The 13,592-nt window shown below is 37.2% G+C and overlaps 1 protein-coding gene across 1 annotated transcript in view; it reads left to right on the top strand.

Annotated features, from left to right (window-relative positions):
• The window catches only part of LOC147181174 (solute carrier family 22 member 23-like), a 50,484-nt gene that overhangs the window by 24,204 nt on the left and 12,688 nt on the right, over window positions 1-13,592 (top strand). The window contains exons 4-6 of the mRNA XM_086081460.1: window positions 8,661-8,829; window positions 10,380-10,507; window positions 13,455-13,557. Of these exons, the coding sequence (XP_085937586.1) occupies window positions 8,661-8,829; window positions 10,380-10,507; window positions 13,455-13,557 (400 nt within the window). The remainder of the gene's footprint in view (window positions 1-8,660; window positions 8,830-10,379; window positions 10,508-13,454; window positions 13,558-13,592) is intronic.

The following is a 13,592-nucleotide window of genomic DNA, read 5'->3' as shown; positions in this document are numbered from 1 at the left end:
CCAAAACTTTACGGCCTCCATCCCTTATTGACATCACAATCGGAAGCGGTAATAGAGAGACGTGATCCACCCCAACAACCTGTACAAGTTGTTGACAGAGTCGTGAATTTTGAGGTCGGTGGTAAACTTTTCAAATTAATCGAAATCAAATTTTAGAAAATATTATAACGTAATAAAAATGGCCATAAATATTTAACATGGTTAATCATTGACACAAACTCAAATGAATGCTGCATGTTTGCACTTTTCAGGTTTCAATATGTTGACTGTCTTGATGTATGCAGTTACAGAGATGATCTTAGTCAATCATGCATTCGACGAATGCATGATTGTGTTTTTACCAGAGCTTGCTGCGTGAGGTATTTTATGTTTTTGTTATGCATTATGTATTAAATTAAGAATGATTGATTAAATGATTTATTGCATGGTAAATATATATGATGATATTCTCAGTGATAGTTTTTAAAAGCAAAGGCAGTCCAATGTTTTTGAATGTGACTGATTTTGAGTTGACTAAAACTGCAATTTTATATGGGATAGTTCAATATACATTGAAAATTTATGCTGTTGTTTTGTCTATTTCTTTGTCATCTGAGTGCATTGAAAGTACTTAAAAACACGGAAAACCCATGAGCTCTGGACCTAGCTGAGTGCCCGCGGCCCCCAGACCCCCGGCTAAATTTTCAGATAATTTCACTTTGGTCAAATCACATCCCTGGTGTAAGGTCAAAATAGACAAATACACTCAAAAGGAAACACTCACCCAAGCTGTGTTTTACTTCACTTTTTTAAATAGCTCACACTTTCAAGCACATGAATTAAAAAGGTGGTGACCTGCGGCTTTTTGGCAGTCTCTCACGTCTGCGATCAATGGCTATGACCTTATTAATCGTCAATAGCTCTCTTTCATTGCTCCTCGGTATTGACAGTGCCTCGAGTTATTTGTGTGCCGAGTCTAAAGGAGTCACCCATTTGTATAATCAAGGAAGGTTGTAGAAAAGCCCTTCAAATAGTTATTGGACAGAATAAGTCCCATTTAGATGATTTATGACGCATGCGCAATGAACAGCTATTAACAGGCTTTCCCAAGGTGGCAAACTGTTAAACTGTCATCATCTTTCACATCAGCTAGGCAATTAATTGAACATGTAATCGTGATTTCGATTTTGGCTTCTTGCCATCTTAAAAAAACATTCTAATCAAAGCGAAGCGATTAATGTGCTGAACGGCGAGGTGGATATGCAAGTTCCTGATGTTGTGAAAGTACCCTGAATGCACCATGTTTCTTGTGCAGCAAGCTTGTGACGTGTATGTGCTTCTGCTCTCCCTGAGCATGCTTCAAGCTGTGCATTGGCACACCAATCGGTGTTAAACCATAAAACTAAACACACAGCAAAAATAATTACACACATTGTATGAACTTTAATCCAAGACATGCTTAATTTAAAAACATCCCCAGTTTCAATGCTAAAGTCAATGTAAAATCCCATTGACATGCTAACTGGAAATTAGCAATCACTTCTGGCAGTAATATTCCTTCAAGTAACAATTAAACACACACAAACGCAGAAGGAACACACGCGCACACACACACACGTACACACGTAATTTAACAATACTCAACAGCAGTTAATCTTCCTAATCTGTGAAAAACAAGTTATCTTAATACCTAGGTTGTTTTAGTTAACGAAAACTAACGAATAGACTAATGCTAAAATTCAGAAAACTATTTCGTTAATGAAATCAAATAAAAACGAAAATGCTTTTTAAAAAACGAAACTACATTTTATTTTTACAAAACTAAAACTAACTATAATTCTAGCAAAATCCGAAATACCATTATTACTTTAATGCATGAGCCTTTGGTGATGATTTTAAATGTGATTTTAAGTATATTTATATTGATGTTAACCGGAATAAGGACGTTTGAAAGTGCGTCACACAGAAGTGAGGTCATCAAGCAGCAGCCCGCTAGGTAAGAAATGTGTTACTTTTCATTTTACCATGGTCTTTATTAAATATTGCGCACAAATAATACACTGAAAAAAAACTAATAGTGAAACTAACTAAACTAAAATGTTGCATTTTTTTTAAATAACTAAAACTAATAAAAACTAACAGAACCACTCTGAAAACTAATTAAAACTAACTAAATTTAAAAAAAAAACTGGAGCCTATCCCAGCTGGCTTTGGGCAGTAGGCGGGGTACACCCTGAAGTGGTTGAGCAATCAAAATAATTTATAGCCCAGCCCAAGTTTAAGTCTTTATCAACTGTACAAGCCCTGTAGTGCAACTGTCGTAAACGTGTAAAAATTAGTTTGCCACTGTTAAACATAAAAACAATATTTAAAACGAGCAATATATTTTGTTCCCAGGATTATGGGGTGTTTGACTTTAAATGTCTTTTGTTAGGGAAATAGCCCCCATGTTGGTATAAACCTGTACATTACACGTTTAATTTCTATATCTCATGTTGATTTTAATTCTTTATTGCACACTATGGCTGCTTTCAATTTAAATGCAGGAGGTCATTGGTTTATGATAGACTTCTGTTACTATAATGGTGACCTGACCCATATTTTTACATTAGTTGGAATGTGTTGTAGTCTGTCACTAATCTACAGTAAGCATGGCTGTTACATTGCTGCACAAACTAGTTTATTGGGTATTTTTGTAATCTCCAAATGTCGTATGTTGTGACCATCGTAGTGTTAATTTCGTCAATGAAAACTAAACAAAAATATTTGGTCAACACACATTATTCATTGGACAAAAACGAGACGAGCAAACAATAACTGAGACTAAATCAGTATGCATTTTCGTCGACTAATGAAACGAGACGAAAATATACTTCACTTAATAAAACCTAGACTAAAACCTATGGATATTTTAATTCATGAACAAAAACAAGATGAAATTGATATGATTTTGTAAAACCAAATTTTACAATCTCATTTACCGCAATTATAGGGTGCTGAAAATGTTTCAAACTTGGAACAGAAAAGGGCCTTCCCCCGAGCCATACCCACAAAAGTTGACAGCAGTGAAGGGTGCAAAGTGTCTTGATAAGATGAAGAATTAAGATTTCCGGGAGAACTAAGTCTTCATACTTGATGTAATTTAAATTATCAGTGGCTAAAAGTGACCTACAGTTATGCGCGAACGCTCTCCCCCCCTTCGCACTGACAAAGCACTTTTCCTTGCTCGCACAAAAGCTCCTCCATCTGTAGGAAGACCAGTCTAGCAGCAAGCCTGGCTGGCTGCAGATCAGGAATAGGCTCAGTGCTGACAATGCTGCACTGGCCTGTCACTCACAAGCAGCCGAAACTCATCAGCAGCTTTGCACATAGCTGAGCTCGCTTTGGTCCAGACGAGCATTTCCTTAAATTACTTCAGCTTTATGGAGAGGAGTCGGTCTTTAATCTTGGCTCTATAACAGAATATAAATTACAATATTTTACACATTTTCAGTTTATACTTGACTTAGAAAAGTGATCAAATGTCACTTTGGGGGATTGTTATTTTTAATCATGCACATCTGCTTAATTAGATTATCTTATTTTCCTGTTTAATTCATGTCTCTTGTTATGATACCTTCTTAACTCATTCACCGCTATTGACGGCTATAGACTATTTCGATTAATTTCACATTTTTTCCCACTTTTGTTAACAAGAGTATGAAAACCTAGATTTTTTTTTATTGTACATTAAGGACAGATATAACATTTTTGATTAATTGTGAGTGACTATTGAAGTCATGCGATTAATTACAATTAAAAATGTTAATTGTCTGACGCCCCTAATTTTTTATAATCTTTTCTTTTTTATTACGGGCATCAGGCGATTACAATTTTTAATTGTAATCAATCACATGACTTCACTAGTTAACTCACAATTAATCAGGAATTTAATATCTGTTCTAAATATACAATAATTTTTTTCTAGGTTTTCATACTCAAAAAGTGGGGGGAAAATATGAAACTAATGGAAATAGTTCAAACGAATTTTTGACGTCTATAGCCGTCAATGGCAGTGAATGAGTTAAGTTCCATTTTGGTTTAGGTAATGGATTTTAGCTATGTTACATTGTGTTTTATGTCATATATGTTTAGTTATGTTATTCTCTACATGTAATAGCTACTTTGCATAACAGACAGAACAATTTGTGTGTTTATTTGCGCTTAATAATTGACTAATGTGCATTTTAGAGGACAAACATTTGTGATCAAACAAAAGGCAAGCTGGAATGATTCAACAAGCTGTGGCTAGCTAATAGTAACAGTGCCCAACCCTTAAAAGCTTCACTGTTTGAGCTGCTGAATGTGTACACATGCCAGTGTTTTGCTTTCAAGGCAAGGCAAGACACAGGAGGACAACTGTTATTTTTCTGTTTTCTCATTTTATCTCAGAGGCCCACAAGAAGGTCTGTGACTCAAGATAAGGACACATATCTGTGCAAACATTTGTAGCAAAGACCAAAAAGTCCTGTTGGATGAACGGACCTGACGCACTGCATGGCCAGAAGGACGTGATGTGAGCAGTTAAAGGTTACTGTGGGTACAGGAAGTGGTTGCACTGAGTGCCTGTTGTGGTCAAGTGAGTAAAACAATAAGCCTCGTCGGCTGAGTTGCGCTAGATGTCTGCTGTGGCTGGTATCCGATTCATTTTCCGCTTTGGCCACTCAGCAAAGCAGTCAAAGCTTCTTTTGGGATTATTGTCGTTGCTAATTGGCTCTAGAGTAGAATTGATTACATCACTGTTGGACGGAAAAGTACAGGGCAGCGGAACTAGGAACGTTGAAGACGTGGATGTCCCAGAAGACGGTTTTCTGATTCGGAATTGCTTGCTTCTGCGATCATAAAACATTTAGTATCGATACCACTTTTTTTCATACTAGTACAAATACTCAACTCTTGAATAGTCATCAATATCAAGTACCAATACACAAGTGGTTTTGAGTTTTGATTGGTTACATTATATATAATTTCCCCCCCAAAAAAACAATGACAGCTGATTTGAAAAGAAAGACGTATATCCCAACATAGCATTTTTTTTCTCCATAAAATTGCATGAAATAAATAGCAATTTTCGAGCCCTGACTTCAATTCAACTGAGGGACTTTACTTGCCTTACTTGGTGCTGCTGTTTTGGTTAGCAACAGAGTTTAATTGACTCAACGGATATGTGTAGTGTCCATTCTATTTTCCTAATAGTTTAAAGGGAAACTATAAATAAATATAAATACACATAAAAATACAGTAGACTGACGAGGTGTTCACTTTGGTTGTATTTTGCACCATCACCACTTTTTATTTGCAGGAGCTAAAAGTCAGTCCGACAACTTTATTTAATCAGAAAGTTTCCTTCCTTTCTACTCTACATAGAAGCAATTAGATTAAGCTTGATCTTGAGACATTTTCATCAATTTCTTGAATGCACCGTAACTGGGCAGAGTGCACTCGTAGTTGTATTATTGATTGGTTTGTCATTCCGGAGAACTTGGCAGCAACAGTTTTGACTTTGCGGTGTGTGATATAGTATTGGTTTGCAGAAGATTTATGTCAGTTGGGCACTAGATCAAGCTCAGCATTGTGCGAATGCTGATGAGGGTCAACGTGAAGTGGAAGGAGGTCAAGGCTGCTTTTGTTTTCACTATTCTTTTAGTTGTCGTTTTAACCCTTGGTCATCATTGTGCCCTTTTATAGCAAGCAGCATCTGTTTTCTTGCATCTGTATGAACTCTCTGAGACTCCCCGGTAACGGCTGACTGGCCCGTTTCTTGCTCACCGTGCCGTCCACCAAGATGAGGAATTCTAATCCCATGCAATCCGCGAGCAGTGAACCGTGTCGCAACCAGTTGAGTCGGGTCAGACTCAGCGGGTCCTGCACCCATTGGCCCGCTCTCAACTCATTGGCCCTGTCGTTCTCGCTGTGACGCTGTCCGCCAACAGGGAGCATAATTCATGCCCGCTGTCCTAATTGAAATTCCAGTCTTTTTCTGCTGGAATGGAGCGGGAGCGCTCTCCCCGACACCCACCCCATTATGCTGGCCTCTGTCACCTTGAAAAGCCCATTTTGGAGAGAGTTCACATTTTGGTGCAGCAGTGAATGTGACGTTGAAAAAGATGGATGAACAATGTGCGAATCGCTCTGATACTATGGTGTAGTGTTCACCCTCCGGGCTGTGATGTGAAGCCATCCCACTGTGGCCACTAAAGGACTTCACTGTCTGTGGTGGCTGGCAGCCTGTGTGGTGTGAATGCTAATGTCGGAATGAATCGGTGCCATTCTAATAGTGGACAAATGAGCACAAGAGTGTGGGAGTTTTTTTTCACTCTCGCTCTTCCCTCACAACTGCACACTGTGCTGCTATGCTCAGTTTCACAATAACAGCAGCTGTAGATTTATTGGAGGTCTTCAAAATGTTCACGTCCTATTGTTGACTTCAGGGCAATTTGGCTAAGGTTGTCCTTTCTCAGCTTCAAGGTCGGGTTCAATCGTCCAGTTTGATAGATTCAGACCTATATTTAAAAAAACAAAACAAAAAAAAAACAAAGTAATACATGGGCTAGCACTGTGATTAGAGCTAGTTATCGAGACAAAATTCCCGAATCGATTCGATTTTAATTCATAAGAGTTCAATTTGATTTTGATGTCCAATTTAATCCGTTATCGATTAATATAAATGTATTTATGCAACATAAATTTTTCTTAAATATCAAACACATGATAAAAAGGACTCCACAAACATTAAAATCCCATTTAAAGGTCCATTGTACCGTTTAATAATATGAAAGCTTTTTCTACATCATGCATGCTCCACCATTGCCCAAATGAGTACGAAGAGCCCTGACTGTTTTACCCTGACTAGGGGTGTTAAAAAAAAATTTATTCGGCAATATATCACAATATTACAGCGCACAATTCTCGCATCGATTCAATATGCGGCCGATTTAAATATCAATTTTTGATGGAAATATTCAACGTCCTACTTAGGTTTGGGGTTAACACTTTAAGCATGGAAGAACGTTATATTAATGGTACATTTAGCCATAATATTTTATTTAAATGCTGTTCAAACATGAAACAGATTGCAACCTGTTTGTTAAATACAGTGGCTCACATTTATAAGCCTGATGTTTCAGATAAATAAATACATTCTCATTAAAATTTTACCAGTGTACATGTATAAGTTTACCGAATAGTATTTTCTAAATTTCAGTTTAGGAAAAATCGCAATAATCGATTTATCGATTTGTGTCTTGATTAATCGGTATTGAATCGAATCGTGACTTATGAATCGTGATACGGATCAAATCGTCATATACTAGGCAATTCACACCCCTAACTGACTGCACCTATCAGCTTTATCTTTGCTTTATAGTAGAGTATGCGGACCTACGCACGCCAGAGTTTCTTTGAGGAGGGGAGGGGAGAGGCGGAGTTGTTCTTACCTCATTTGAAGTCATGTCTTCGTTTGTCAGCTGTGGCTGTCGCTTTAAGATTGCGCACGTACTCGCACGTGCACCATAAACGAGCCTGACAAAGATGCTGCAGTTTCGCATTGGGCCAGAGGTGGCAGTCGCGAGTAAAAAAAATGACAAACTGCACAAAGATCCTTTAAGTTATGCAGAGGCAGTAAACTGATCAAATGATTTGTTTTAATTTTCATTAATGAGAGTAACACATCTATAATCATTTAAGTGTTACATAAACACTGACATCAGCAAAAATCAGATGAAAATATTTTCATAATTGCGAATTAATTCAATAAAAGTAAAAAGATTCTGAATTGTCTTAAGTCAGGACTTTTGTCAACGTAGGAAAATACTTTTAAATTCCTGTGAAAATAAAAATATTTAGGTCTTTAAAATTCAATTTAGTCATGTATTAAAATAATCGATTTATGGTTATATAAAAATTGCTTTAAAAAATTTTTTTTTTAACCTAGCCATACCTGTTATTGGCCCATCTCTTGCTCAACATCAGCTGAGATAGGGTCCAACTTACTCGGAAGACAAACACTATAGAAAATAAAATGGATGCACAAATGTATGGGGGGTGAGTACAATATGTTTCTCATCCTAACGAGAAACTTTCTTGTTCTAACCTGTACCTGCGAGCTATAGCTTATTTAGCAGACTACAAGAATTGAGATGCTTTAAAGGTCTCTGACACAACATAATAGTGGCCGACTACTTTCTTATCCTAAGAAACTTCCTCATCAAAAATTTCTTGTCCTAATGCAAAAGTTTCTTGTTAGAAAAATAGTTTTCTCGACCCAATAAGAACAATATTTCTTTTTTTTCCCCCACCCATGTCACTTTAGGGAATCCATATATACTGTACGTATATATTTTGTTTTGAAAACTAGGGTATGTGCTAGTTTTTTTTACAAATGCAGATAATCCCTTGTAGTCATGGTAACAACACAGTAGAAGGTGTAACAACGGCCAGAGGCATTGAATGTCTCATCACTTCAATTTACAGGCGTTTTCCTAAGAATGACATCACCTTAAAAAATCATGTCACTACCTGTGAGCCTCCGATGATCACCGGTGTTGTTTTTCTGTTTTGGAACATGACTCATGAACCTTAGCTGATGGTTACCATTCTCTGTTTTACTCACTCACATATTTACCGTGTCCCCCCCCTACTAGGGATCGAGCTGTGCCTGCCAGGTTGGCGCTTCTCCATGACCATGGTGGCCAGTTTTGTGATGCTGGGCGGCCAGCTGCTGATGCCAGGTGTGGCTTACCTGTGCCGTGATTGGCAGGTGCTCCAGGCTGTCATCATATGCCCCCTGCTGCTCATGCTGTCCTACATATGGTAAGTTGCGACCCAGGGAAAAATTATTCAGTTCAATTTGTTGCCATCATTTTAGAAGCGAAAAACCTATAGCCGCCGGGAGCTGTGAGAAACGATATAGAGTAAATTATGTGTTCATTTTAATTCACTTTTCCAGTGACCTTGCCTGAGACTGGAGTCGCCATCTATAAAGGCACTCCGTCTCGCACTGTACACTGCTGAGGTGGACAAACTCACTGGGAATTAGATTTTATTGCTGTCTGTGTGCTGGAGTTTGGCGTTCCTCCAAGGCCTACCTGTGCAACTAAAGGTGGTTACGCTCAGCAGCAACTCTTGAAAGGGCTAATCTGATCAAATATCAATAATGGAGATATAATACACACGCGTGGGCTCGACTGATTGATGGGGCTTTCCAATTCAGTGGAAAGATGATGTAGTGCCGGCATCAGGTCTGGTCTGTTAGTCCATTGGTGCGCCGGCCACTTAAGGCAAATAAACGCCTCCCTGCAATTGGAGGCTCCCTATACGAGTCATTGATGAAAAGGTCATTATTTCAGTTTATAAACACTACTTATTTGAACTGTTTCTAACCAAAACAGCAGCACTCCCAAGGCATTTCAACAGTCACAAATTAGGTCCCTGTACAATATAAAAAATGGATCTTGTGTCATATAGCGATTCGCATAGCAGTTCACAAGTAAAAATAAGGACAGAAAAAATCTATATAGTAAATAAATAAATTAATCTATAAATAAATACAAGTAAAAAGGAATTTAGAAAAAACCTTATTCAAAAATAAGTATAGAAATATATGTGGAAATAAATACAAAATATAAAAATGTAATTAAAATGAATAAATAAATAAGTGCTCTATTTATATTATATTTAAATGTATTTTTATATATTTTCACATGTGTATTTTTTTAATCTGGTTTTTATTTTTATATTATATTTTACTTGTGTACATATATTTCCATTTATATCAATTTTTTTTAAATGTCATTTCTCAATTATATTTTTATATCCTTATTAAGAAGAATTAAAACGGTAGAATGTTGTCATTTATTTATTGAAACTTTAACATGATACATGTTTCTTCTGTACCAAGTATTCTGTATTTTGTTTAAAAATAAAATTTAGTTTTAATACTGTGATACCGCTAGAATCTAATATTGGTCCATTCCTAAAAAATGACAATGAATATATATATTTATTATTATTATTATTTATTTGTTTTTGTACATTCTGGATGTAACAATAACAGCAACTCCTGCTTGCACTGCACATTAGTCATATGTAGTTTAAACCAGACATGGCAGCTAAAAGCAGAAAGATGGAGTAGAAAGGACAGAAGCATGCTTGCAAAATGTTCTCTAATTTAGCATACTATGAAAGATTTCCTCCTGCATTTCATTTTGAACCAAATGTGGCACTGCAGATATGAAAATTGAGGTTTAACAGTCCATACTCTCGGTGAGTAACCTCATCCAGCTTGAAAATGAGATTTGATTCCATGCGGACTCATTTGTCACGACTGATGAGCGAGGACTTCCCTCTTGTCTGCTTGTCAGGATCTTCCCTGAGTCATTGCGTTGGCTGCTGGCCACGCAGCAGTACTGCCGCTCCAAATGGATCATGGGACACATCGCTAAGAAGAACTGCGTCAATATGCAGCAGGATCCGGACAACATCCTCCCAGGTAACCAAAAATAAATAACAGAAATTAGCAGCAAGTTGGCACTTTCCTGCAAAAAGGCGCAATCGACACCATTAGATCAGTTTCCTGTCTGGTTGCCACGGTAATAGGCCTCTCTTGAGGTAGCTGTGAGGCGCTGAACACCACATTATTGGCACGCTAGGACTTCATTCATTTTATTGCAGCACGAGTGGGTGGTTATGACTTGAGATGGGTGCACAGACGGGTGACGGCTAGAACCCTTGAACCCACTTCAGCAACAAGTGTGCTGTCGCCGTTACATACTTCATTGCTAGTTCACAGCTTATTTTGATGCAGCAGTTATTGACTCTATGGTTAAACCAACACTAAGTATCCATATTTTTGCTGTCTGACATCCGACTGTGGTAAGTCCTCGTTTTACCGCGGACCAGATATTTCGAGGTTACGAGGTGTTTTTTTGTTTGTTTGTTTTCCGGGGCCGGTTTGAAACCAAAGATAACCTATACAGTATTTGGAGCATAAAAATGCAACTCAAAGTGCTGTGTACAATTTAAAAAAAAAAAACACCCCTTCCCCCAACATCCCTCTGAGCATGCCCACACTCACACACGCAAGCACACACACTATGTGAACTATGTAAAAAGACATGGCGGGGCACAGAAAAACCATGTAAGGAAAAGTACCCAAAGGAAAAAGAAAATATTGGTGTCAAAATAAAAAACACAACATCTCTTAACTTGGTCGAAATTCCATTAAGCATGTTTTTCAAAGTAACTTATTCAATTTGTGTACATGTAGTTGGTTTGACATTGAATTTTAGAGACAGAAAATAGACAACTTTGTTTGAAAATTTTAACAAAAAGTGCAGGAAGCCATCAGGGTCATCCGTATGTCTCATCTTAAGTGAAAACATAAAGAAGTAAATAGCTCCCTAAAAGTTTTCTACAGTCAAGAAAGTGTTTCAAAATTTCAATCTTACTGAAATGTTACTTTTTATTATCATTATTATTATTTCCAATAAAAACAAAAAGCTTCCAGTGTCAGCTGCATCTCTTATAAAGTTAAAATGAAAAGGAAAAAAAAATCCCAGTTTTAAATAGATTTTTTATATCCACCCAGCCGATAGTTTTTAACTCATTCACTACCATTGACGGCTATAGACGTCATAAATTAATTAACTATTTCTATTAGTTTAACTTTTTTTTTCGCTTTTGTTAACAAGAGTATGAGAACCTAGATATATTTTTTTAAGTTTAGACCAGATATAAAATGTGGGATTAATCGTGAGTTAACTAGAGAAGTCATGCGAATAAATACAATTACAAAAATTGAATTGCCTGACGTCCCTCATTTTAAAAAATGTTTTCTTTTTAAAGAAAATAAAGAAAATAATTTTAATATATTTTTTTAAAGAAAAGATTATAAAAAATTAGGGGCGTCAGGCGATTACAATTTGTAATCGTAATTAATCGCATGACTTCACTAGTTACCTCACGATTAATCACAACTTTTATATCTGTTCTAATACAATAAAACATTCTAGGTTTTCATACTCTTGTTAACAAAAGTGGGGAAACTGTTAAACTAATATAAATAGTTCAAATGAATTTTTTTACTTCTATAGCCGTCAATGGCAGTGAATGAGTTAATACCAACTTCAACTTACTGTATTTATGACTTTATTATTGTTTTGGTGTGGGTCAGTGGTTCTCAAACTTAGTACTAGCTAAAAAATAAATAAAAATACCGCAAGTTCCACCATCGTCATGACCAACTAAACTACTAAACTACAGTAGCATAACACGACTCGGGTTTAATTCCTGGAAAGTTCAATATTATGGTAAGAGTTTGAACATTTAGGCTGTGCCTAAATACTGTACATAAAAATTAAAACAAAAACAAAAAAACTGTAGAAACTTATCACAGTTATGGTGAGTATCAGGAGCATTTCTAAGAAAATTTCTCTTTGAACACTGCATTTTATTGTACTGTAGCTTTTTAAAAAGCTCCAAAGCAGACGCATGCGGAGCAACCAATTGAAGAGTGAACTCAATGCCACACCAATCTTTAGCCTTGAGCGTTTCGCTCGGAACTTTGCGGCTTGGCCAGGAGATCAATGTAAAAGCGCAGCGATCCGGTCAGCACGGGATGTGGAATGCTGTCACATGCTCGAGTTCACGTGGAAACACCGACGCGCTAACAGTGAGGCATGTTTCACCGGCAACCGGCTCGTCAGGCACCAAACAACACATCCATACTGTAGGTGTCGTTTCTCCTTTAATGGGCCCTCCTGGGTGGTAGAAACTGTTGAGTGAAATATCGCACCTGCCTCTGAAAGTAGCACAGTTTAAGCACACATACTCGTTTTGTCAAGTTTGTATGGAGCGCTTCTCACTTCAAATCAAGAGGTGGTGTTGGCAACAATGCTAGCTTTCTCAGTAGGAGCTAAAAGTGCAACGAGGAGAACCCTCAAACTGTGAGATATCTTTAAAAGTATATGTGTATATTATCAGCCATTTTGTCTGTGTTGAGTGACTAAAGGTCCAATTTGTCAGACGAGACACATTTAAAAAATGTCATCTCTGTTCATTGATGTCTTCTAAATTGTCAGTTATAAAATCTCATGAGTAATTCTTTGCAGTATTTTAAAATTTGAGGATCCACAGCTTGAAACAAAATAAATAAATACACATGCTAATTTCATAGAATGCTGCAGCATGATACTCTGTAGTCTCCACTTTGCTGCAGTGGCCTTTTTCTTGCAGCCTTCAGTAGCCTCACGGGGAAATTGTCTTTTATTGTAGATCCTTTTTTCTTCTTTTTTTTTGCAGTTTCTTATGACTCCAATCTAAATAGAAACGAGTGAGCCAGTGCAGTGAAATTAGCGTAACTTTTCAGTTCTAAATGTTGATTTGAAGTGTCAAGATTCCCTCGGACTGCTTTGTGAATTGAACTTTTGTGTTCCCAGAATTGCAGAGAGCTCTTCAACGCAAGCCCAAAAAGACGTGCATCGTGAAAATGGCCCGGACGAGGAACCTGTGGAAGAATATAGTTGTGCTCTGCGTCAACTCGTAAGTGTGCTTAGGGTAGATTTTCACCGCAAATT

This window comes from Leptonotus elevatus, chromosome 1 (assembly GCF_054856555.1).
Source record: "Leptonotus elevatus isolate MCC_2025b chromosome 1, RoL_Lele_1.0, whole genome shotgun sequence".
Lineage (NCBI taxonomy): Eukaryota > Metazoa > Chordata > Actinopteri > Syngnathiformes > Syngnathidae > Leptonotus > Leptonotus elevatus.
Note: the sequence above shows the minus strand (reverse complement) of the source record. Positions and strands in the feature narration are given on the sequence as shown.